Source organism: Helicoverpa zea, chromosome 7 (genome assembly GCF_022581195.2).
Source record: "Helicoverpa zea isolate HzStark_Cry1AcR chromosome 7, ilHelZeax1.1, whole genome shotgun sequence".
NCBI classification, from domain to species: domain Eukaryota; kingdom Metazoa; phylum Arthropoda; class Insecta; order Lepidoptera; family Noctuidae; genus Helicoverpa; species Helicoverpa zea.
In genome coordinates, this window is record NC_061458.1 from 2,909,069 (window position 1) to 2,932,815 (window position 23,747).

At 34.2% G+C, this 23,747-nt stretch overlaps 3 protein-coding genes across 4 annotated transcripts in view; 2 read left to right on the plus strand and 1 right to left on the minus strand.

The window, feature by feature from the left end:
• Nucleotides 1–1,064: 1,064 nt before the first annotated feature.
• On the plus strand, nucleotides 1,065–3,525 carry LOC124631752. The gene has a single exon (XM_047166331.1). The coding sequence runs from the start codon at nucleotides 1,090–1,092 to the stop codon at nucleotides 3,085–3,087; it is 1,998 nt and encodes a 665-aa protein (XP_047022287.1). The 5' UTR covers nucleotides 1,065–1,089; the 3' UTR covers nucleotides 3,088–3,525.
• LOC124631753 (tyrosine kinase receptor Cad96Ca) overlaps nucleotides 3,173–23,747 on the minus strand; it is a 127,944-nt gene continuing 107,369 nt past the window's right edge. For both annotated transcript variants that reach the window (XM_047166333.1, XM_047166332.1), the window contains exons 7-11: nucleotides 18,886–19,037; nucleotides 17,702–17,881; nucleotides 15,228–15,367; nucleotides 6,071–6,212; nucleotides 3,173–4,248 (exon numbers count right to left, since the gene is read on the minus strand). In XM_047166333.1, coding sequence (XP_047022289.1) covers nucleotides 4,024–4,248; nucleotides 6,071–6,212; nucleotides 15,228–15,367; nucleotides 17,702–17,881; nucleotides 18,886–19,037 — 839 coding nt within the window. In that variant the 3' untranslated portion in view covers nucleotides 3,173–4,023. The remainder of the gene's footprint in view (nucleotides 4,249–6,070; nucleotides 6,213–15,227; nucleotides 15,368–17,701; nucleotides 17,882–18,885; nucleotides 19,038–23,747) is intronic.
• Nucleotides 19,873–20,905, plus strand: LOC124631755. The gene has a single exon (XM_047166334.1). It carries the CDS (start codon nucleotides 19,917–19,919, stop codon nucleotides 20,874–20,876), a length of 960 nt encoding a protein of 319 aa, XP_047022290.1. The 5' UTR covers nucleotides 19,873–19,916; the 3' UTR covers nucleotides 20,877–20,905.

Consider the following 23,747-nt stretch of genomic DNA (forward strand, 5'->3'; position numbering starts at 1 on the left):
CTTAATTAGTTGTACAAACAAAACATGTGTTTGGCAAAAATACTATTTCAAGCTTCGTTTAATTGGAGTATTTTAGACACAAAACTCTGACAACCAGTCTTACCAAGGGGAATTGGGTTGCCCGGGTAACTGGGTTGCGGAGGTTAGATAGGCAGTCGCTCCTTGTGAAACACTGGTACTCTGCAGCAAACGGTTGGACTGGAAGCCGACCCCAACATAGTCGGGAGCATACTTAGCAATATATGTAAGCCATAATATATGGCTATAATGTTAAGGAAAAATACTGTTTCATACTTCGTTTAGTTGGAATATTTTAAACAAAAAATCGCCACTATCTTTTCCACAAATTCTTTAAAAGATTGCCTCTAGATTCTAAGGATTTCTACACGGACAAAGATAGATTGATTCCAGTCCTACCTTTGTCTTTGTCCAAAATCGTTGGACTAGAAAATCCGTGTAGTTTATACACAGTCCGTGGAAACCTTCAAATAATTCAATGTTTTACGAATACTTTTTCGAAATTGTGGATCAAGATTTTGTTCGCAATTTTAATATTAAATGCATAGCAGACTGCAATAAGTTTAGAAGTGTCCGGGCTGTTTGCAGTCTCGACTTTGTAGTCTATTCTGAATTTTAATATTATGTTATTTTTTATGTTAACTTGGGAAGGCGAGGAAAGTTTATCCTTGTTTAAAATATTGTTTATACTGTTGCATTATTGATATAATTTAACAAATTCATATCTTTTACATAAAAATAGCTTTGTGTGCATAGTTCACGAAATTTTAAAGTTGTATCTATAGAAGTCAAATACGATCAATTTATAAAGTGAGTCATAGCGATCGTGAAGATAATAAATATGATTTCATATATGACTATGTCAAATGAAATAATCATTTCTATTAAAGAATTGAAACAATGTTGCATGTAGCATAGTAATTACAACATAAATTATGGCATGATTTGTCTAAATTATTCGCTAAAGTAGAGATCAGTGTAGATAATAGCGAACCATTAATAAAAACATGCAGAGCCTTTATTCGAAGTTTAGCTTTCAGTATTAATAGCTCATAATTCAAGGCAACACGGATGTCTGTTGATAAAATATCCGTAGTTACTGTAGTTATATTTATACTAGTCCATATTTCTGATGGAGTTGTAAATCCATTTGGTCCAACGGTCGTCAATGATTATACTAATTGCATTTCCAAAGTAATTGACAATGAATTTGATGAACCCGGACTTTTGATATTTGCAAACACTAACGATGTAAGTACCTCTGTTACGAGAATCAGAACGAAACTATTGAAACGACTTCATAAAGAAATCAAGTTCAGTATTGAAGTCATGAGTCCTAACAATGAAGTGGAAATCTGTGATCTAGATAATTATAATCTTGGAGTACTTCACGTTGATGTTTATGTGGCAATACCATTTGCCAACTATTTCGTTATCATAATAGATAGCTATACAGATTTTTCGTTTTTAGCGAGTAAACTGATACGATCTCGCAGCTGGAATCCATTTGCAAAATTCATTATTTTACTCTTCAATTTTGTTCAGGATGATAAAGTGAACATCGACTATGTTGAGAGAGTGCTGAGCTGCCTTTTCAAATACAATGCAATAAACGTGATTATAGCCGTACCCAAAGCGAACAACTTTCGAAATGCTATCATTTATAGTTGGAGGCCTTATGATCCTCCAAAATATTGTGGCTACTTCAATGAGACAGCTAAAGACAGACTTGTAGTACAAAACATGTGTGAAAGTGGAGTGCTGAAACATGATAGAAAAGTTTTTGACAATAAAATACCACATAACATGGAGGGTTGTGTTATCGAAGTTTTAGCTTTACAAAGACATCCTTTCATCAGTGATGATGAATACGATGCTAATATTGAAAAGTTAATGATTGATGCAATGCTCAAGCGATTTAAAATGAAGGCTAGATATAACTTTATTGACGGATATCGAGGTGAAAGGGAAAACGTTGGTGAATGGAACGGAGGTTTAAAGAAATTGGCTTCTAAGTCAGGGCATTTACTTTTGGGAGGAATATTTCCAGACTTTGATGTCCATGAAGATTTTGAAACTTCGGTAACTTATTTAGCCGATGCTTATACTTGGGTGGTTCCAAGAGCTCATAAATCAGCAGCCTGGGTTGCTTTAGTCATCATTTTCAAGAGCTTGGTTTGGTATTCCGTAATAGCAGGATTTTTCTTGTGTGGCATAACATGGAAGATTATTGCTGAACTTAGTGGGGATTCAGATTACAATCGCTCTTTTCGCCACTGTTTTCTTAACACTTGGATAACAGTACTAGGCTTCGTATCTTATTTGCACCCAGTCAAAGAAAGTCTGCGCGTATTCTTTGTGTTTCTCAACATTTATTGCATGCTCTTTTCGACGGCATACCAGACGAAACTATTCGAAGTATTGACGAACCCTTCTCATGAGTACCAAATACAAACAGTAGAAGAATTGGTTGAAAGTGGTCTGAAGTTTGGTGGATTTGAAGAATTGCATGATTTATTTTATAATTCTACTGACCCTTTTGATTACCGCATTGGTGATCAGTGGACTGACATCACCAATATCACTGAAGCAATGATAGACGTTGCTGTGCATAGAAATTTTTCCTTACTCTGTAGCCGCCTTGAGTTAGCCCACATTTCTGGCATAACACCTGAACTGAGTGACAGCGTCGGCAATTATAAGTACTATACCTTCACGGATAATGTGTTTAGCGTGCCTATAGAAACGATAGCTTTAAGAGGCTTTCCTTTTATGATGGAGTTTTCCGCAACAATAACGATCTTTAAGCAGAGTGGGTTAAACGAAGGCCTTAGGCAGCATTTTGCGCATTTTAACGAGAGGAGGAGAGCTCGCCAGTTGCGTGCTTTGTTGAAGGAGAAATCCGATGTTAATCCGTTGTCTTCGGAGCATTTGCAAGGCGGCTTCTTGGCTTTAGCTTTGGGGTATTTTAGCGGAACTTTGGCTCTTATTGTTGAAGTTATTGTCAATTGTAATTATGTACAAAATAAATTTGCGAATTTCAAAAGGCGAGTGAACCGTTTGTCTTGATTCAGTATGCTTTGTGCTTTGATTTGACTTTGGAATTAGATGAAGAGTAGGTGTTCAGGAATGAAAATAAGAAATTAAAAAGCACTTACAACAAAACATTTATTATACAAATCGTATGTTTACTTATTTTAAGTTTACTGTACATTTAATATAGGACCATTATTCTTAAGTTACAATTACAATCATTATGATATTCTAAAGACTAGTCTATGTGAAAAAAAAGAACTAAAATAACTTACATTTATTATTGCAATCATTAAAAAGTATTTTTAATCTCAGATTTTTCGAAAATTTTGCATCTTTCGTTTTTCATTTGCATAACTCATTTGTAATGAGTATGTGCCTATTATTTTTAAATTAAATAAATGAGTTGAATTTTCGAAATGTTACGCCAACTTTTGCAATTAAGTACCCAAGTTTGCTGTAAAACACATTTGAAATTTTTAAGCGTGAGTAATATTCAAAAGATATTTACATTATAACCCATACTTTTAAAACAATGTATTTATAAATAATTGTATTAATAATTAGTCTAAATAATGCACAATATAATACAAATAATTAAAACAATATCATTGTGTTTTAATGTACATTTCATGTCGCACTTATTTCTTTGTTCGTTTACAATTAAAAATAAATAATTTGATTTACATTAGTGTCTATCAAGAATTTTCTAGCTGCTAAAAAATATCATACACGGCCATTAGATACGTTTGCTTTTAGAGAATATTATAAAGTGATGCAGGCTTTTTAAAATATTTTCATATTATCAGCAAATAGTGTTAAGAATTTGCCTGTGGAACTGCCCTTAATTTTGTTATACAATACTTAATGGGCAACAGCTATCAAAAATCAATTCATAAATTTTTACAACGGTCTAACCAAAAAAAAAAACAATTTTAAGACTTAAAAATAGAATGCAATCCTCAAAAAATATCATAGTTTTTCCCCATCCAAGTGCTGTAGATTATAATAAGAATGATCTGGGAACCTTTCCAGTTGTATATAGTCCATGTCTTTGTTGATAAGCGGTTCCAGTCTCGCCACTATGTCTGCAAAGTCTGGTCGGTCTTTCGGTTCGGCCTCCCAGCAGTAGTACATTATGTTGTAGAGTTCCCGATGACAGTGTTCGGGTTTCTCGAGACGGTAGCCTTCGATTACCTGGGGAAAAACATGGTGGTTAGATGTGGTTTTATTTATCTTTAGGTAAGTACGTAAACGTGCTAATCATAGCAACTACTAAACCAACAAAAAAACTTTTAGCGGTAGGTAGAATTTATCTAAGAAAGCTACTTTTTAGTTGTGCTGTGTAGTTTCTGTGGTAGTTGTGAAAAGTTACTGGTATTTAGAAAGATATAGAAAATAAGTTTTGTTGTACGTGTAAAGACGCATATACACATGGACAATATAAACATAGTAGAAAAACATATTAAAGGGAAAACATGCGTCTTAAAACGCGCAATACAGCCCTCGCTCAGCATAATGCTGCGACCCGAAACGAGATAGAGTCCCAGCGCTATGTTATTAAAACGGTTCATTGAAGGAACGACATCTAACTTCTGCTAACTAAACTTTTCTATAAATAATTATGTAGATTTGGGGAAACCTTTACACCGATCCGGAACCGTAGGTGTACAAGAATAGAATCAATTAAATAATTTCCCAGTCGACTTGTCACTAGGAAACTCAACTTCGTTAAATTGTTAACAGACTAAGTTGTCACTGACTGCCTACACTTGTTTAATTTGTAACATGTGTAATCTTTTGGTTTATTTAATTATGTTATTTACTTATCACTGTAGTGACAGTATTTGTGGGTTTTATTTGTGTGTGTAAGAGGCGTTTTAATTTTGGTTACTTTAGACTACTTCAGAGCAAAAATCAAGTTTCATAATATTATGTCTTTGCTTTTAAAAGTAATGTTATTAAAAGATATGTTATCGTTATAAGAATAAATAAAAGAAAATACTATTGTGATTTTATTAAAAAATCGTCTATGGTGAACTTGACACATTAGTCTCTTGCTTTAATTGCGGCATGAATACGAGGTATCCAGAAAAATATTGAATACAATTTTGAAGTGGGGTAATTTTACCCCCATTGACTATAATCACGTAAGTCACAACCACTATTGAGTAACAAAATTGGTTAATGTGCCCAATATCTATAGATTTTTCTATAAGTTTCGATGTAATTTTAACTTAAAAATAACATGTCATGAAGATGTTAGCACGTGAAACTATTTGCTGAATAAACACATGATTTATTGTCCAAAGCTCAAGTAAAGGTTGAACTTAAGATTAAGATGTCATAACTTGAGAGAGGTTTAGAAAAACTTACAATTTATCACCTAACTTGCTGAGTAAATTCTGTCATGTCTACTCTAAAGGGGTTTTGAGTTAGTTTCGTCGATAGATCTAACTCATTTCTAGTTCACTCAACTATTATTTCATGTATTTTTACTTTGATAAATCTAAAATATACAATCCGTACTGAAGGACCAAAGTTTTCTTAACATTGTTGAAACTTTTTCTTCTTATTCAAATTAGTGCAAATATTTTCAATACAATATAGCTTTCCATATGTAATGAAATAACAGTTGATATAAATTGCGTGATTAAATTGAATTTCTTAGTTTCTTAGACCTTCACTATGAACACTAGCTTTCAACCGCGATATCACTCGTGTACCGAGGGTACTTACTACATTCCGCACATGTATAAAGAGTAGCCTACATACATACTGCCATTTTTCAGCTGAGTCCATACACTAGTTTTAGTGTGAAAGAGAAACAAACATCCCATAGAAACTTTTAACTTTACAATATTCTTAGAATGCTATTTTAAGATCGTCTTTTGGGCAAGTGACAACCAGCCGCTTAGATAGATAGATTCGCTGGGTACTACTTCGAACAAAGGATTAGGATAGAGATAGTTTTTTTTTTCTTTATTTAAATAATTATACTAGTTAAATATTAACGTACCTTCTTCATGACGTCATTAGCTGATAACCCTGGGTAAGGAGTGGAGCCGAGAGTTACGATCTCCCACAGCAGGATGCCGAAGCTCCATATGTCGGACTTAACGCTAAATATATTGTCGTACAGAGATTCTGGTGCCATCCATCTGAAAATTTTGAAATAACAAAGTTCATTTTGGCATAAAAAAATAATTTATTAATAAGTCGATCAAATGACCCCTCCCGCTGTGGGTTAGCAGCGGTGAGGGAGTGTCAGACTTACTGACTAAAAACCGTCGTGTTTCGTCGTAGGCCTTTTATGTACCTTGTATGTGGCCTTGTATGTGTGTATGTGTTGTAAGTCCTTAAAGTCCTCTACTACTAACTAAGTGGTGGCGCTAGTGGCCAAGTCAACAATCTGCTCCGTATTAAAAAATAATAAAAAATAATAAAAAATATAAATAATCCAGTTTTAGTGTAAAATATAAGTGAATTAAAGACTATTAGTGACAATAAACACGTGACATTATTTTCAAGTGAATATCTCTAGTAATTATTGAGATAATTAACAATTTGTTGAAACGTAAACAAAAACTTCATTAATTTTCAAAACAAAACAATATTTACTATTATTCCAGTGTTCAATAGTGCTCAAGCTAAAAGGAAGCGATTGTGGACGTTATTAAACAATTACGAAAGTTTTAAAACAATTTCTGTGAGTTTTTATCAAGCCATAACTTTCTTGTCAAAACAGCAAACAAAATTTCAAATCACCGTCTATAACCAAAAATAAAATTAACGAATTATTACATTCGTAAGCAGAACACAAATTTCACAGCCGATTGTACTGTTCTGATGACGTAGAGGATATCACACCTGTCCGGATAGACGTGGAGGTCTCGAGTTCGAATCTCAGTGGACTCTCTTTTTTCTAGTACATTGTTTGTTAAAAATAATTTATTATACAAACATGAACTTCTTTGAGAATATTACATTCAGAAAAGCTAGAACACTTTCCTTGACAGAGATATCGGATGAACATAGTTCTAATAATTTGGAGATAGATGGCAGTGCTAGTAGTTTGCCTAACATCTCAAATAATGAAAATAACGAGTATGTGCAGGAACTCCAGAATCAAATAGAACAACTCACCTCCCAACTGAACTCCGCACATGAAGAGATAAAAAACTTAAACATTGAAAATACTGAACTAAAAAAATCTTTAAATGTAATAACGAATAAAAATGAGGTTCTAAAGAAAGCTACCAAAAAACTAACCGGCGAAGTACAAACGCCCAGAAAAGGCTCACAAACATCAACTCCTCGAAATCATTCTCAAAGAAAACCAGCAGTAATTAAGAAACCTACAGAAACATTGCATTCCAATACAAGTGGCAATAGCAATAATTTTGGCCCAGGCTTGCAGAACACAACCGCACAGAAGAGAGAAGGCGATGGCAACAACGTTACACATAAATCCGCAAAGCATAAGTTGTGTATCGTGAGTACTAATGTAAACAATAAAATACTATCAATAGCTGAAGACACATTTCACAATTTTCAAATATGTCATTACGTCTCACCAAACTGTGATACAGTGCAGCTTATCAGCGACATTCATAAAAAACTAGCAGATTATAACTATGAAGACTACTGTGTAATTTTTATTGGTGAAGAGGACTTCCAGCGTACGAAGGACTATGTAAATATAATTGTTAAGCTGAGAGAGGCATTGCTTAAAGTACAACATACAAACATTATCATATGTGTTCCTACATTTAAGTTAAGTAACTATTCGTCCATGTTCAATTGGCGTATAGAAACATTTAATAACTTACTACACCTTGATCTCCAAACATTTAATTATGCAACTGGTTTTGATACTAACTTAAATTTAACTTATGATTTTAGAACGTTTTCGAAATTTGATAGAAAAATAAGTAACCATGGAATCCGTAACATATTTAAAAATTTATTGCTAGCAATCACTGAGATGTCCCCAATACAATGTGAGTCTGATATAGAAACTTCCAATGATAATTGTAAAAGTAATGAAGACTATTTTTTTCGTATATAAAAATATTACTCTAATGCATCAAAATATAAATGGTCTCATAAATAAGTCAGCTATGTTTACTGCTATATTAGATGAATTGTATGACTTAGGAAAAACTGTTGATGTACTATGTTTCTCAGAGCATAATATGATTTTACCTGATGTTGATTTGCTCCACATTCCTAATTTTAATGTTGCTACCTATTTTACTAGAGAATCCAGACATGGCGGTATTTGCATAATGATACGAAACGGAATTAAATATAAGGTTTTGGAGTCTATTAAAAAATACAGTGTCTCAAATGTAATCGAATGTTGCGCAGTAGAATTGACAGATCACAACATCGTCCTAATATGTATGTACAGAAGTCCACATAGCAATGAATTAAGAAAAAAACTTGATATGTTTTTTAAGAATCTGGATAGTCTCTTAAGCTCTATCTCATTCCACACAAACAAAAAAATAATACTCTGCGGTGATTTCAATATTGATCTCCTCAAAAATACCAAATGCTCTGAGCAATTTAGGCACCTCATTACAGGATTCAATCTTAAATTCGAAATAAAAGTACCAACTAGGTTATGCAGCGGGACCTGTATTGATAATATTGCTCATAATATACGAGGATCTAAAGGCGAAGTATTAGAGCTAGCAGTATCTGATCATACTGCCCAGCTTCTACGGTGTCCAGTTAAGCAAACGTGTGTGTTAGATCACTGGTTCACTACAAAACGGGACTATTCTATAGAAAATGTGCAAAAATTTAAAACTTATCTCGCCAGCATTACATTTTCTGATGTGTATAAAGAAACAGATCCAAACAAAGCGTTTAAACTATTCTATGATTGGTTTAAATTACTGTATGATCTATGCTTTCCTAATGTAAGAGTAAAAATATCGACCAGAGTAAAACCAAAGTGGATTAGTCGCGGTATTAAGATATGTAGCAAAAGAAAAAGAGAACTGTTATGGAAATACCGAAAAACACCTACTAAAGAAAATAAAGCTAACTTCAAAAATCTCTCTAACCGTCTTAAGAAAGTAATCGATCTCACGCAAAGAGCTCATAATTGTCGATTTATTAATTCGGCACAAAATCTTTGTAAAGCAACATGGAAAGTTATTAATAGCAGAAAAAACAAAAACAATACACCTAATGAACCTATATTAAAAATTAAATCTAATGAAAAAGTATTGACTAATCCCCATGAAATAGCACAAGCTTTCAATAATTATTTTGTTGATCGAGTCAAATCAACTAATAGTACAAACATAAAAAACACGTGCAATCATAATAGAAATGAATCAATGTTCATGGCCCCTACGATACCACTCGACATCTATCGAATTATCATGTCACTCAAAAACACGGCCAGCACTGGATATGATGACATAACAACAAAAATTATAAAACACGTGTGCATTATAATTGCGCCAATATTGAGCCATCTTATTAATCTAAGCATTGAACACGGTATTTTTCCAGAAGAATTGAAAATAACCATAATAAAACCCCTATTTAAAAAGGATGACAGAGAAAACATGACTTGCTATAGACCTATAGCTTTAGTACCGATTTTCTCTAAGATATTTGAGAAAGCAATTAACAACCAACTCACTGCATACTTCGAGAACAATAATTTATTTGTTGATAACCAGAAAGGCTTTAGAAAAAACAAGTCAATTGACATGGCCATTTATGATTTCCTGCATACAGTTAGCAGTAGAGTAGATAAGAGATTACCTGCTATTGCACTATACATGGACATGTCAAAGGCTTTTGACCGCGTCGATCACAAAATACTTATAAACAAACTAAATTCTTACGGAATAAGAGGAAATGTACTGAACTTAATTGCATCCTACCTTCGTAACAGACAACAAATAACATTTTATTAGTAGAATTTGTAAAAATAACGAAATTACGTATAAGTCTAACCAGAGAACGGTAACTTACGGAGTACCGCAGGGAAGTGTGCTTGGCCCGACTTTGTTTATTATTTACATTAATGATTTCCCAATGTCATCAAAATACCCCATGACAATGTTTGCAGATGACAGTACCCTACTTTTTAATAGTGACGACTTACATTCACTGGAGGCAGATATTAACTCTAATATTGATTCGGTTGTTAATTGGCTAATAAATAATAATCTAGTTATAAATTTAGAAAAAACAGTATAAATGAAATTTCAACAACGACTAAATAATAAATTAAATTTAAATATTAAATACAATGACAAAATTATTAATGAGACTAATGTTACTAAGTTTTTGGGACTAAATATAGAAAATACGCTAAAATGGAATATACATATAGACAAAGTATGCAATAAACTAAACCAATACTCTTATGCTCTGCATATGTTAAATAAAACGGCAAACCGAAAAACAGTATTAATGGCGTATCACGGTTTAGTAGCATCGACGTTGAGGTACGGAATTATGTTTTGGGGAAACGCAACGGGTAAAGAAATGGTGTTCAAGTGTCAAAAAAGGTGCATTAGAGCTATCTGCAATCTAAAATCTACCGACAGTTGCTACATGCATTTTAAGAATTTAAAAATATTAACAATGCCCTCACTATACATTTACGAAACAAGCATGTTTGTAAAAAATAATTTAAATAAAGGACAATGGGCACAAATATATGGGACCTGGTATACCCCACCAATAGGAATGTCATATATATCATTGGATAGGCCTTTTTATGTAGGACAAGATTTACTATGACAGCTTTGCTGAAATGTTTGTCCGTTCTGAGATATAGATCAAAAACTGTGCTAAAGTTAGAACTAAGTAATCTATTGATACCTCAAGTTTTTAAAGGAAAATCTAAGTACTAATAACTTTAAGTCTTGTAAGTACTACTGTGCCCGTTAGGATCCATAATTGTTACTATTATGTAGCATTTCAACCTTTTATTGTACCAACTGGATGTTGGGCGTAGTGAGAAACCGCACCAATAGGAAAGTCATACATATCATTGGATAGGTCTTTATAACTGGAACAACATTTACTATGACAGCTTTGTTCTATTGTTTGTCCGTTCTGAGATATAGATAACAAACAATCTTAAAACTGATGCTAATCAATACTGTAATCTGATTTTCTTTCATATACAAGACTTACACTTAGTAGTTCTTAGATTTTCCTTTAAAAACTTGAGTTATCAATAGATTACTTAGTTCTAACTTTTGCACAGTTTTTGATCTATATCTCAGAACGGACAAACATTTCAGCAAAGCTGTCATAGTAAATATTGTTCTACATAAAAAGGCCTATCCAATGATATATATGACATTGCTATTGGTGGGGTATACCAATCTGCCCATTGTCCTTTGACCAAGTAACCAGTCAACGTCGTTGTGATCTTACATGTAATAAGGTCTAAGACTACATTTTATAAAAACAGTATTTTTGCAATGGCTCCAAAAATTTATAACAAACTTCCAAAAAGTATAAGAACTGAACAGAATATTAGTATTTTTAAACGTAGATTAAGTACATTTCTAATAGATAAGGCATATTACTCAGTTGAAATATTTCTAAATGATAAAATAGAAACACTGTGATTTTATATAAACTCAATAGGATTAAAATTATTTGTACACCAATTCCATTTGGTAGAACATAGAGCTCTAACATGTTTAATTTTAAGACCTATCTGTATACCTATGCTCACAAATAAATACATTGAATTGAATTGAATTGAATTGTCCTAGTGGTCTTCTAGTAAATACCGATATAGATAGTTCAACTCAGATTTGCGCGCGGCCCTATGTGTGCGTCGGCTTGTAAATATACAACTTTCATTCGTGTGACAGTGATGTCGTCCGAGCATGACGTGTTCTTATCGCTTTTTGTTATGGGTACAGTCGTTTACGAAAATGTCTAGTTCTTCACGGAGAAAATGTTTAAGGAGTCAGGTAGCGTTTCAAAAAATGAAACAACATTCAAAGCTTTTTATTATTACATTTTACAGTTTTTCATTATTTTCTCATAAGTTTTTTCAAATTGACGTTGACAGTATCTAAGAAATAAATGAGGTGAAATATCTAAGATGAATTAAATACTCCTTACATATTTTCTAGATCTCGGGGTACGCGGACAATAAATAAAAGTGTGGACTAAGAATGTAAAAAGACATATAATCTAGTATAATAATGTAAACAAAATGTGTGGGGAATTTTAAAAAATAATATTGCTTCGCATAATGTCGACCAAAATAAGACGGAAATAATGAAACTCATAAATGAACGTTTAAGTCATATTGATGAAGGGATGTTGGGTAATACTTGTCGACATGTACAAAAGAAAAAAGAAAAATACTATAGACATTTTGACATGGAGTCAAAATTTATAATTTACCTCGGTGAGAGTAGCGAATCCGAAAATTCATCATTTGATTTTTCAAGTAGCGATTCAGAATCATTATAAATAAATAAACATTAAATTACGTATATAATAACTGTTTTTCTTTAAACAGCCGTAACCCCTAAATAACTGTATTTGTACCCGACTGTACCTCTTGTCACGCACACAAAGTCACTGTGTATGTACAAGGGTTACCCACACATAAGGCCGCGCGCAAGACTGAGTTGAACTTACTATACCAAGTAGCGGACAAATACCATTGTAACATTTCTAAGTTTTAGTATGATATTTTTGATGGATCTTGGACACCAATGACTTAATAACGGTGAAGGAAAACATCTTAAGGGAATCTAAGGTCTGAAATTGCCCTTTATTTACAAGCTTTGCCTTATCAAGGGTTTCGAGGCGTGATAATATTACCTAACTTAGAAACTCAAGTCTGAATAACCGACTTCATTTGTCTGTTCGCCGAAATAGGATATTATTTCGAATAATCTAGAACATCAACTTACAAATTTCCCTGTAGGTTACAAATTGAGGAGGGAGGTAATATGAAACTAACAACGAAAGTTTCTATCGTAACTAACTAGACTAACATTAACTTTTGCGTGCGAAATATTAGGATTATTATAACATAGGTACTACAATATGATAACAAAATGCAAGTAAAGTTAAGGCAATAGGATCCCGACTAATTATTTGGTCCAGGGATCCAGGTGTAGTTTGCGCCACGAAGTTTGCAATTCTGAAGTTAGTGACTATTGTGAAGTCAACAGCAGCCAACTTTGGATAAACAATACTTCTCGACCATACGTGTAAGCAGCCCCGGATCTTCAATTTTTTTTAGGCGGGGCAAAAACTGAAAAATGCCGCCCCGCCTACTTATGTTTATTCACCTTTATCATCTATTTAATTTCAGCTATCACTATGTAGGCAGGCAGGGCCGTCTCTAGCTCATGTAGCGCTTGGGTGCAATCATCACCCAAGCGCCACCTATGTATTGAAAGATTTTGAGTAGACATATTGATCAAAGTACTTAGAGTAGTTACAAGGAATATAAATAAGAACGTTCGAACGAAAGCCACTTTTTTGGTAGGTAAAGGACTAAAAAAAGGTGTCCAAATCATTGTAGGCTTAAACTGTTGGCCAGGTTTACGTTATGGAAGTCGAGAGAGATTCATGCAACTGTAAAAATTAGCGCGAGTGAAGCGAGCGCGCAAATTTTTTCAATTTTGGGACACAAAAAGCTAATAAGTTTTAAAAAGCGGTGTAAAGTAACAAGCAGTCGGAAGCGCAAACTTTTTGTTTTTAAGGACTCCGTAAAAATATTTTTTGCTACATTCGACTTATGTAGTTACGAAGGCAAACTATGTATCCTACTATTTTTTGAGCCCACGACGCAAAAGTACCTTATGATTAAGTACATTGTAAAGCAACAGCGAACTTTTTTAAATTATTTGTTTGATGACTCACAAATTAAACTGGGAATTATGTAAGTACAAATAAAACTATGATGAAATATATAACTATATGAAACTGTGATTAGAGCGAGTGCCATTTGTGTTCGTTGATTCGGTGCGTCAATAAAAATAATAAACAATAAGAAAAATCGACATACATTGTCACTTAGCCGCGAGCGTAGCGAGCGCGAATTTTTTCACTTGGTGGATGTTAAAAGTGGAATATAATCAAACAAAACGAAGGCGACTTTTTAGAAACTTTGCTTGTCAGTATCATGATACAATGTGAAAGTTCCTTATCAAAAGGGTGTAATTTCATTGAAATTTCCTGGTGGTGGGGCGTCCCGCGGCGCTCCTGAGACCGAGGCGCCCGGGTTATTCGCACACCTTGCACCATAGGTTAAGACAGCCCTGTAGGTAACTATTATAGTAATCTGTGATGTAGGATTTAAAACAAAAATAAATATGCGATAAGCGTTTCTGGCTCATAGATGATCGCAAATAATTTTAATCCGTTTTAGTTTGCTAAAACTTCCCCCCGTGAATAATAAATGTTCGTGCAGTCGAGCAGCATGTCTCACTATGCGTTCAGGGTATCGGTCAAGTTGATATGACCATGAAATTGCTGTACCTACTTGTGCTATTATTTATTCCGTGGTCAAAGTTAAATAAATGATGAGTGTGAATTTGGCAGCCGCCTGATTTTGCCGCCCCTTGAATTTGCCGCCCGGGGCATGGGCCCCGGCTTGCCCCCCCCCTAGATCCGGGGCTGCGTGTAAGAACAAATGCACTAGGGGTCAAATGATTAATTTCAGAATTCCAAAGTTACGTGGCGTGACATAAATTTATAAACGCAATATTGTAATTATTTTACAATAAGCAAGTAATTACCTCGCCTGTTATCCCGGAAGGGTAAGAGAGAGATTAACCCATGATAGTTTAGATAAACCAAACTTTGGATAATTAAATGTTCGATCCATGTCAAAGTAAGAGCTCATATGTCATAAACGCAAGGCTTCAAGCTCACAAGATGTGCATGATGTGGTTATGTACTCGGATGGTGACAAAAATGCTATAATATGTCCTTTTCCCGGTTTTTAGTCACCCCTCCTACCTCTCCTCTAATATTCAGCTTAATCGGTCCAGCCGTTCATGACTGATGGCGTGACCAAGTTATTTTTATATATTATAAGTACATAGTATGTACTTTATATAGATAGATAATATTCTAATATATACTAACCTGATAAAAAGGAAAAAGGCTCGGAGGATGATGATGATACTAACCTGATAGGCAATCTCCCATCGCTCTTTCTTTCATATACGTGAGTGTCGGCCACATCTCTAGCGAAGCCGAAGTCGGCGACTTTACACACCCTGTCTTCTGTGATCAGTACGTTTCTCGCTGCTAAGTCTCGGTGGATAATCTGCAAATAGAGAGGGGTTATATATGAGTGGTTTATCGATATCGATAAATTGTAAAAAATATAAAAGGGATGAGTGAATTAGATACTTTAAACGCTCAAAAGTTTTCAGCCCATGGCCATACTGTATGAGGTTAAAAGGTGTAAGAGGTTAAAAGTCTTGTCAAATGTAACCAATTCTAATAATACTATCAACATTTTTACATAGGATGGCTGAATTGACTTTTTCAGCAAACTGAAAATACCAGTATTTTTTTTTATATTACAAGAAAAAATAAATCGGACAGTCAAAACTCATTATTATTTTGTTCATCTTATTTTGAATGATTTATGAATCCAATTCATCGACTGAAAAAGCTAAATATAGCACTGAAGTATCCAGAGGTACCAAGAGTCATTCATTCAACTAAGTAAAAATTCTTGTACCAACGATTAATATCACTCCTCAGGCCATTAACCTAAGAAAAACAGAGACAATTTAAGAACTTTAGATACCGCGATAAACAAAAGAGGCGATATTTCAAAATTAATTCACACCATTTTTGTAAATGGCAACTGACTTTTGTAGGCAGCTGGAATAATAACGAAATCGGGGAAGCTATTAACCATTTAATACTTCTGAAAATAGAATATAATTTGCAAGGCGTTATGAAGTAAATAAATGAACGGGCACTGACTCGAATGGGGTAAATACTTTTTGGAATTAAATGAAATAATCCTGTTTATTTTATTCCAAGTTTCTATGTACTTTCTTAGTATATATTGGACATCAATGACCGTGGTTCGGAAGGCACGATAAACTGTAGGTTCCGGCTGTCATTTGCACATCTTTGGCAATCATTACGGGTAGTCAAAAACCAGTCTTAAGGGGCTAGGGGATACCCGGGTAACTGGGTTGAGTAGGTCGGATACACTAGTACCCAGCTGCATCCAGTTAGACTGGAAGCCGACACCAATATATTTGGGAAAAGGGTGGGCAGATGATGAATCTATTTTATTTTATTATTTTAATTAAGGTCCTAAACTAACCGTCTCAAAGGTCACTCTCAAATAAGTTCCTTTAAATAAAAGGTCTCATTAATAAAATAGATTTCATCAACATTTCACAAGTGTGCTTCCTACATTTTTATGAGAAAACAGACTGTTTATAGTCCTATGAAGTATAAAAGGCGCCGTAAACCGTATTTTTATATTGTTTCACGCTTAGGCACTTGAAAATATAATGAAATTTTCAAAGAAATGAAAGACTACAAGCGCTAAGGCATTATTATTTAGGCTTTATTCCTGTTCCATGCGGAATTCAAATGAACACTATTTATTACGAAAGATTTCATTATTTTTCTTTATAATGTGACCTTACACCTATAATAAATACAAAAGTCTGTGTAAGCATAAAATTTTGTGTATAGTATTGGAAAAATGTTTCCTAATAAATAGTCTTATACCTACTGTAGTGTTTAAATACCAAAGTTCACTCTACATTTCATTTTAGACACAGAATTAGATTGCCAACGAAGTGTTTTTTCCAAAATAAACCGTTCATTATGCCTGTTACTGTTACTGTTACAGCCTTTTTATCGTCCCACTGCTGGGCACAGGCCTCCTCTCACACGGAGAAGGATTGAGCATTATGCCTTCATTTTGAAAATCTTATTTAGCCCTTCAAATTGGGCTTTCGCGAGATAAAAAATCTTTTAAATATACCAGAAATTAACTAAAATATTCATCACAGCTTTTCAATACTGGATTATCTAACTTCGTATTTCGTCGTCTTCGTCATCGGCAATTGTTTTAAAATAGGTCTTAAAGTCTTTTTGTATTTTCCGACGTTGTTTATAATAAATGAAGTTGGAAAAGCCTTTTGAGATAATCCACTCTTATTTGTGTCACTAGAGTTTACGTTGATAATTTATTTAAGAAAATAACCTGATATTTGGAGAAAGTGTGAGTACTATTTTGACCTTTAGTTTTGAATAGATTTTACTAGATTTGTTTTTGAGAGAGGTACGATTAAAAGTAGTATTTGTTTAGGAAAAATGGCATTTATCAAGTAAATGAACCAATTGTGTATCATTTAGTATAAGATTATTAAACTTTTGCATTATTTGTAGATATTGATGATGATGGGTGTCTCTGGGCTCTGAAATGGACGAAGAAGTTAACCTTGTAACATCAAGAGAAAGACCAAGAAAAAGCCATTGACAAAGAATACGAAGTATTGAATTTACCACAATTTCAAAATGGACCAAATTACTTATTAGGTAAGCATTTTACAAGAGGTAAAACTCTTGATAAAACTCAAAACATTGAAAACGGTGAAATAAATAATAAACTTACTCCTTGTAAACTAAGGAAGTCCATGCCCCTAGCTACTTGGAAGGCGAACTTCGTAAGGTCTTGTGACGTCAAGAACTGGCTCCCATGCGTGTTCCCGTAATGACGCTCAGCTCGAGAGTCCCGGAGAAACTGCTGCAGCTTGCCCAGGCTCACGAACTCCATTATAACTAGGGTTGGTTCCTGTAGAAGAAAATTAGGTCTAAGTTATTTGATCAAGGGCTTGTCTTATGAACAAACTAAACTAAAATTGTTAATGAAACATCTAAAACATGAATATGGTGAAGTACAAAGGTAGTGTATGTATTCAAAGATTGATTTAGCATCTTATAAATTGTACCTTATAAAACCTATCATTATACAGAAAGGCTATGAAAAAATATATTTCAAACATCAAACGGCATTCATTTAGAGAATCTTTGCAAAAATATTTTCAATTATTTTTCATAACTGTCGATACTTACCTACTCAATCATGATCATTGAAACTTTTCATAAAATTCATATTAAAATACCCAAAACGTTTCATCTATTCTATAAACACAATTTAACTTCACTCATCGAAGATTGTTAATGTCATTAATTCACAAACAACCGAAGATATATCGCGAACAAATGACATTTAGATTGCAATATTGGAATTCCATTAATATTAGGTCTAAGATTGGTAACAGCCAAGGCATTCGAAATGCTTGTATTGACAGTCTGATTGGATAAATAAATAATGAGACAAAACTTAAGTACCAACATACATATGTGTTTGCAAAAGCAACTTAGTCATTTTGTGATCAGATAAACTTCTCGCCAAGTTTGTGGCGCCAATCACGTGATGCTTTGCAAAAATCAATAGAGGAGACACTGTATTATGGGCCATTAGTTCATGGAAAATTAGTTGTGAACTTAACAAAACTACTCATTTGACCACTTTCGTCGAAGTCATTAAACGTTGGATTATAAAATGTACAGAAGTCATAACTCTCTATGTGAAAACACAAGCACATCGAGCTACTACAGTCTGTCTGTTTTGGATCGATTTTCAACTTTATATCAAAAGTATAACGTTCAATGTTGATTACAATTTTTTTTACAGATTGAAGTAGCTTGACAGGTGGCGTCTGTACCTACTTGAAATAAGTAACTTTTAAAGGCATTAATAACCTTCGAAATAATTGGTTACAGCCTTCTTACCTTTTCTGTACAACAGCCAATCAACTGCACAACATTAGGATGGGTTCCCAAATTCTTCATAACTAAGAGTTCTTGTAGTAGATCTATTTTTTCTTTTTCTGAAGCATTTTCTTTGAGAGTTTTCACAGCTACTGTTTGTTCGCCTTTTTTGCCTGCAACATTTTCAAAAATTACTAATATTATAAAGCCCACGAGTTTCTCAAGGTCTAATTAATGGAAAACAAAAACCATTTATCGCGAAAACTTAAAGATAAAATCCGGGAAAGCGTATTGTTAAAATAAAATAAGTCCATTAAAAAAATACGACTATGATTACTGGTAAGTTATTCAGAATCAATTAGGTTAGGTCAAGTCTCAAAATCAATGATTAAAATAATATTTTCTTTCCCTTGGAAAAGAAGCGAGCAACTAGTACTATTGAATAAATCATTTTCGTGAAATTGTTTGTAGGAAGCCATTCATAAAGAACTGATTGTATTAACAAGTTTCTTTTGTTTGTAACTGGACTAGAATAACATAAGGCTTTTGTATAACAATTAAATGTAGTACTTGATACATAAATTGGCCTTTATTCGACCTTCACGGATACTCGTGACTTCGTGTGGGCAGAGCTAAGTCTATGTATTTCTATAAATTAATATTGTAAAACAGAATAATTTGTTTGTTTGTGTGCTTGAATGTGAACAACTGGCCCCTTTATGAGTGAACTTTGGCACACGGATAGTTTAGCTAGAGCTTGAAAAACGATATAGGCCATGTCCTGTCTGCTTGCTGGAATGTAGTTCTCAAGAAATGTGGATGAAACCGTGAGGAACGACCAGTTACGATTACATTGCATTCAAGCAATGATAAGACAATTATTAATCCCAACAAAATCAAAGCTATTAAAACATAAACACAGTCCGGTCGTAAGCCCCGCTGCTTTCGGTCGTGTTTAACTTAAACTACTATCGTCTTCTAATAGAAAACCAGTGTTTCTCAAAGATTTTTTTTTTCCCTTCGAATACGTTATTCAGCCACTACATTATAAAATGGAAAAGTGTGGTGTGTGCAGTGAAAATTTATCGGAAGGTGCTCATTGCGCAACATGTGAGCATTGGTTGCATTACCAATGTGCAGGAGTCACCAAGTCGGGCTACCAGAGGCTCTCCAAGGACAAAAAACTTAATTGGCGTTGCGTGAAGTGCAAACCAACAGAATCTGCGCATCCACCAAACTCTCCTAGACCTGACTCAGAATCGGACCCCACAGGCACCGAAGCTGTCCTGATTGAGATACGTGCCCTGTCGGCAAAATTTGCACCATTAGAAGGCCTAAAAGAGGAAGTTTTAGCCCTGAAAAAAGAATTTCTGGACTTTAAATCTTCTATGAATACTCAATTCTCCGACGTCGTCAATGAATTCAGATCGAAAATTAATGACATGGAACAGCGCATTGTCCTAATGGAAAAAGTCCAATGTCAAGTTGATAAACTCCAGGAACGTATGGATAATCTAGAGGAAGGTTCGAATAGGAATGAACAGTGGCTTCGCATGAACAACATCGAGTTAAAGGGAGTTCCACAGTCTCACAATGAAAACCTTATTGATATTGTGACCAAGATTGGAGCTAGGATTAATTATCCGGTATCTAAAAATCTAATTAACTTTATATCTAGAGTTCCATCTCAGCAAAAAGAACACATCAAATCTATAATAGTAGGATTTTGTAACAGATATATAAAAGAAGACTTCATAGCTGCGGTCCGATATGAACTGAAGACATCGCCACTCACGGTCAGTCAATTAGGGCTGTCCGGTAATCAAAAAGTATTTATAAATGACCACCTTACCGCAAAAAACAAAAATCTTTTGTCAAAAGCAAAGAAGACCGCGGCAGAAATGAATTTTCAGTATGTGTGGGTCAAACACGCAAAGATCCACGTAAGAAAATCGGATACCACCCCAGTGATCTTGGTCAAATCAGAAAAGGATCTAACAAAAATAGTATAATTTTCATATATTTACATAACATTCGCTTAGTTGTATTGTTTAATTTGTATTCATTAGTTGTTTATTATCTTCAGTTTGAGAATCACTTCCCACGGCGTGCTAATCGTGTTTTCCTATTGACGCTGCACAGTGTCAATGCAATATTCTTAAGTTCAACTTCTCTAATATTAGTCTGGCCTATTACATTATCAGCGTAAATGCGTTTGCAATAAAGTCCTTTTTTCCACACCGCTCATTAACACTTCTTACTAAATGTTACTGGTTACCGTCGACTTGCTACCGGTTATCGCCTTTTGTTTCTATTCAAAAGCTGCACTCAAAATACTCATTTGTGGTTTACTGTGTATTGCTGTGCATACTAATCTTTTCTGTTAGGTTATTTATTTCTACCTGCATTTTTAATTATTATAGTATTGATTATGAATTAAATGATGAAATTTTGCTGTGCCTTTTAAAATACTACGTAAATTTGCATTATGAATATGTAATTAATTTCGCTATAGTTCATCTTGGGAATGGCTCCACTTAATATTTATTATCAAAATGTGCGCGGACTGCGTACGAAGACGGTTGATTTCTTTCGTAGTGTTTGTTCTAAATCGTATGATGTTATAGTTTTAACCGAAACATGGTTAGACGAGAGTATTTATAGTAGTGAGTTATTTGACAATCGCTATCTTGTTTGGCGACGTGATCGCGATTATTCTCGTACCGCACAAAAACGAGGTGGTGGTGTATTGATTGCGGTCAAAAGTGAAATAACGGCAATTGGTAAAAAATGTTGGTGTAGCACTGCTGAAGATATCTGGGTGTCCCTTAGACTAAAACGATCTAGACCTCAAGTGACTTATAGTTTACATTTATGCGGGCTGTACCTTTGCAGTGAAAATACAGGTAATTCGTTCAACATTCAGTTATCTAATTACACAAATAAACTCAATAATTTATTGCTAACTCATCCATTGGATAAGTTTGTAATTTTGGGTGATTTTAATTTTGGAAAAAATGTAGATTGGTGTCAAAGTACGACTAACAATGCGGAGTTATTACCACGGATTAGTTCAGGTGAGCATATTATACAATTCTTCGATACTGTTCAGACTTATGGTTTATCGCAGTATAACGGTCAACGTAACGTTAATGACAGACTTTTAGACCTCGTTTTTTCTAACGATATCGTGCGTGTTACTGAAAATGCTGACCCGTTAGATATCCCCATTGATTCACATCACAAACCATTACTTATTCTTGCCGAGTTCGTAGAAATTCATAAGTTAGACCACAATATAACTAATCGGTATCACTACTCGATCGGTGACTACTCAGCCATTGCGTCCGAACTTAACAAGGTAAACTGGACCCCATTGTTACATAAAGATTATACGTCAATTGATGACGCCGTAGCAAATTTTTACAATAAATTATATGAAGTAAGAGACAAGCACATACCATTAAAATCGACAAAGTTTTCCACTTATCCTCCTTGGTATAACTCGGCCTTAATTAAAATTCTTAAAGAAAAATATAAATACCATCAAAAATATAAAAAATACGGCAACCTATCCGATTATCACTCATTTTCTTTACTGCGTACAAGGGCAAAGGACATGGATAAAAAATGTTTCAACATTTATATAGATAAAATTGAATCATCTATAATAAAAAATCCTAAAGCTTTCTGGTCGTATGTTAAGAATAGGATGCAATCAGGCACGTTACCCAATGTAATGCAATATAACGACATAACAGCGCATTCTGGTGAGGAGATTAGCAACTTGTTTGCTAATTATTTTTATTTCACATTCCAAGAACCAGATCTAAACATTTCTTTTAACAGTACTTGCCGTGGGGATGGGACTATGTCTATAAGTAACATTGAGGTAGATAAGTCACATGTGTTAAAATTGTTAAAGACATTAGACCTCTCTAAATCAGGTGGCCCTGATCTTATACCACCCATCTTTATAGTTAACTGTGCTGATAGCGTAGTGGAGCCTTTATGTATTTTGTTAAGACGATCTTTAAGTGAGGGGTATGTGCCAAAAATTTGGAAGTCGGCATTCGTCACTCCAGTCTTTAAGAAAGGGGATAAATCAGATATTAGAAATTATCGACCTATATCCAAAATATGTTTATTCTCAAAAATACTGGAGCGAATAGTATATAATGACGTTTACTCGGCACTACAATTTAATTTTGGCGATGAACAGCATGGCTTCCTTAAAAAGCGTTCAACGACAACTAATCTTATATTATCACATGAATACATAACTTCGGGTATGGAAGGGCACGCACAGGTTGACGTGATTTATACCGATTATAGTAAGTGCTTTGACCGTATAGATCATCAGGTACTTTTAGAGAAATTACTATCAGTCGGTATACACGGTGACCTGTTTCGTTGGTTCACCTCTTATATTAACAATCGGACTCAGGCTGTGGTACTTCATGGATACACGTCAGCATGGTGCACAATCCCATCGGGCGTGCCACAGGGCTCAATCTTGGGACCCCTATTATTCAATTTATTTATTTCGGATATTAGGCAATGTTTTAAGCACTCTTACATCATACTCTATGCCGATGATATGAAGGTACACAAAGTCATACGTAATTTTAGCGATACACAACAACTACAGGACGACCTTAACAGATTTTCTGCATACTGCACATGCAATAAGCTCCAATTAAATGTAGCAAAATGTTATCATGTGGCCTTCACACGTCGAAAATATGTAATAGATTCCAAATATACGATTAACAGTGAAATCATCAGCAAAGTTGGAACAATGAAAGATCTTGGAATCACACAAGATAGTAAGTTACTATATGACCAACATATTGATATTATTGTGAATAAAGCATTCAGAG

Coding starts and splice junctions, on each gene's coding strand:
- LOC124631752 (XM_047166331.1), top strand. CDS start 1,090: ATGTCTGTTGATAAAATATCCGTAGTTACTGTAGTTATATTTATACTA.
- LOC124631755 (XM_047166334.1), top strand. CDS start 19,917: ATGGAAAAGTGTGGTGTGTGCAGTGAAAATTTATCGGAAGGTGCTCAT.